Genomic DNA, 1,176 nt, shown 5'->3' with positions numbered 1-1,176 from the left:
GTTGTTAAGGAAAAGTAGAGGACAGTAAGGGAGGGTATGAAGGAGGCGCTTGGAACCGATAAGAATGGCCTTATTATTATTAGATTGTTGAATAATCTGTACTTTCTGTGTATATCTCCCCATATAAATAAATTAAGCTTGGTAATGAAAGATAAAAAGTAATTGTCTGACTTTACCATGATATAATTCCACTACAATATTTGAGTGATAAGATAGTTGGAGGAGTGGTCAGAGAAGAAGATAAATAAGTAATCCTTATTTCATAAATCATTTATAAAATAAGTAATAAATTCATAAATTATTAAATTGTTTACGAAATAAGTAATTTAATAAAATAAAACTTATTTTATAAATATTCTATGTGATGTTAATGACTGACTGTAAATGAATCTGAAGGAAATGGTTAGGGCTGTGGTCCAGAAAAAACAAAAAAAGTTCTCAACTATTTAGAAGCAAAATAGACTTCTTTTTATGAAAGAAGCCCTGACTAGCTCTTTCATAATTATAAAATAAATTTTACTAATTTGTGATTTTCCCTGACTGAAGTCCTAACCAATCCTCTCATACAATATTAAGGGTCAACAACTAACACAACGTACATTATTTGAGATATGGAAAATAACTTACCAGTCTGATTCCAAGATTGGTGTCTGTAAACAAAAAAAAATATTAATGGGAATCTTTTACAATCTTTCGATGTACATTAATACAGTCCAATTAGCATTAAGTGGATAAAAATTTGGCTATCAAGCGTGACTCTAATCAAATCACCTCCTTGCACAACTATTGGCCTAGTAATGGTACTTCTACACAAAGTACTGCGACACTAACCCTTCACTTCATGGCTTGTAGTGGTACAGGCTTAGTTTTTTTGTAGATTGAACCCTTAATATATATTCCTTATAATTATAATTCATATGGAAAATAATATCATCCACATATGCAAAAAGGAACTAACTAACTTTTCTGTTAAATCCTGATATAAATACCAAAACGATAATTTTTTTCACAAATTTTATTTTAACATCTTAAACTTACGCACAGGGCTTCTGTATATCACTATTATATTGCAATATTCTAAATTTATTTTAAGTAAATAAAAAAGAATTTTAATAAGGAGAAGATGGTTGGGGGTGCGGTCAATGAAAAACACAAATAAGTACGATTAACTTATTT

At 29.3% G+C, this 1,176-nt stretch overlaps 1 protein-coding gene across 1 annotated transcript in view; it reads right to left on the bottom strand.

Moving 5' to 3' along the window:
• LOC106677043 (uncharacterized) overlaps positions 1-1,176 on the bottom strand; it is a gene marked incomplete at its 5' end in the record, with an annotated part of 32,717 nt that overhangs the window by 17,218 nt on the left and 14,323 nt on the right. The window contains 1 exon segment of the mRNA XM_067050401.1: positions 628-650. Coding sequence (XP_066906502.1) covers positions 628-650 — 23 coding nt within the window.

The sequence above is a fragment of the Halyomorpha halys genome, unplaced genomic scaffold, assembly GCF_000696795.3.
Source record: "Halyomorpha halys isolate HHAL.00 unplaced genomic scaffold, Hhal_1.1 Scaffold85.1, whole genome shotgun sequence".
Classification (NCBI taxonomy): domain Eukaryota; kingdom Metazoa; phylum Arthropoda; class Insecta; order Hemiptera; family Pentatomidae; genus Halyomorpha; species Halyomorpha halys.
Note: the sequence above shows the minus strand (reverse complement) of the source record. Positions and strands in the feature narration are given on the sequence as shown.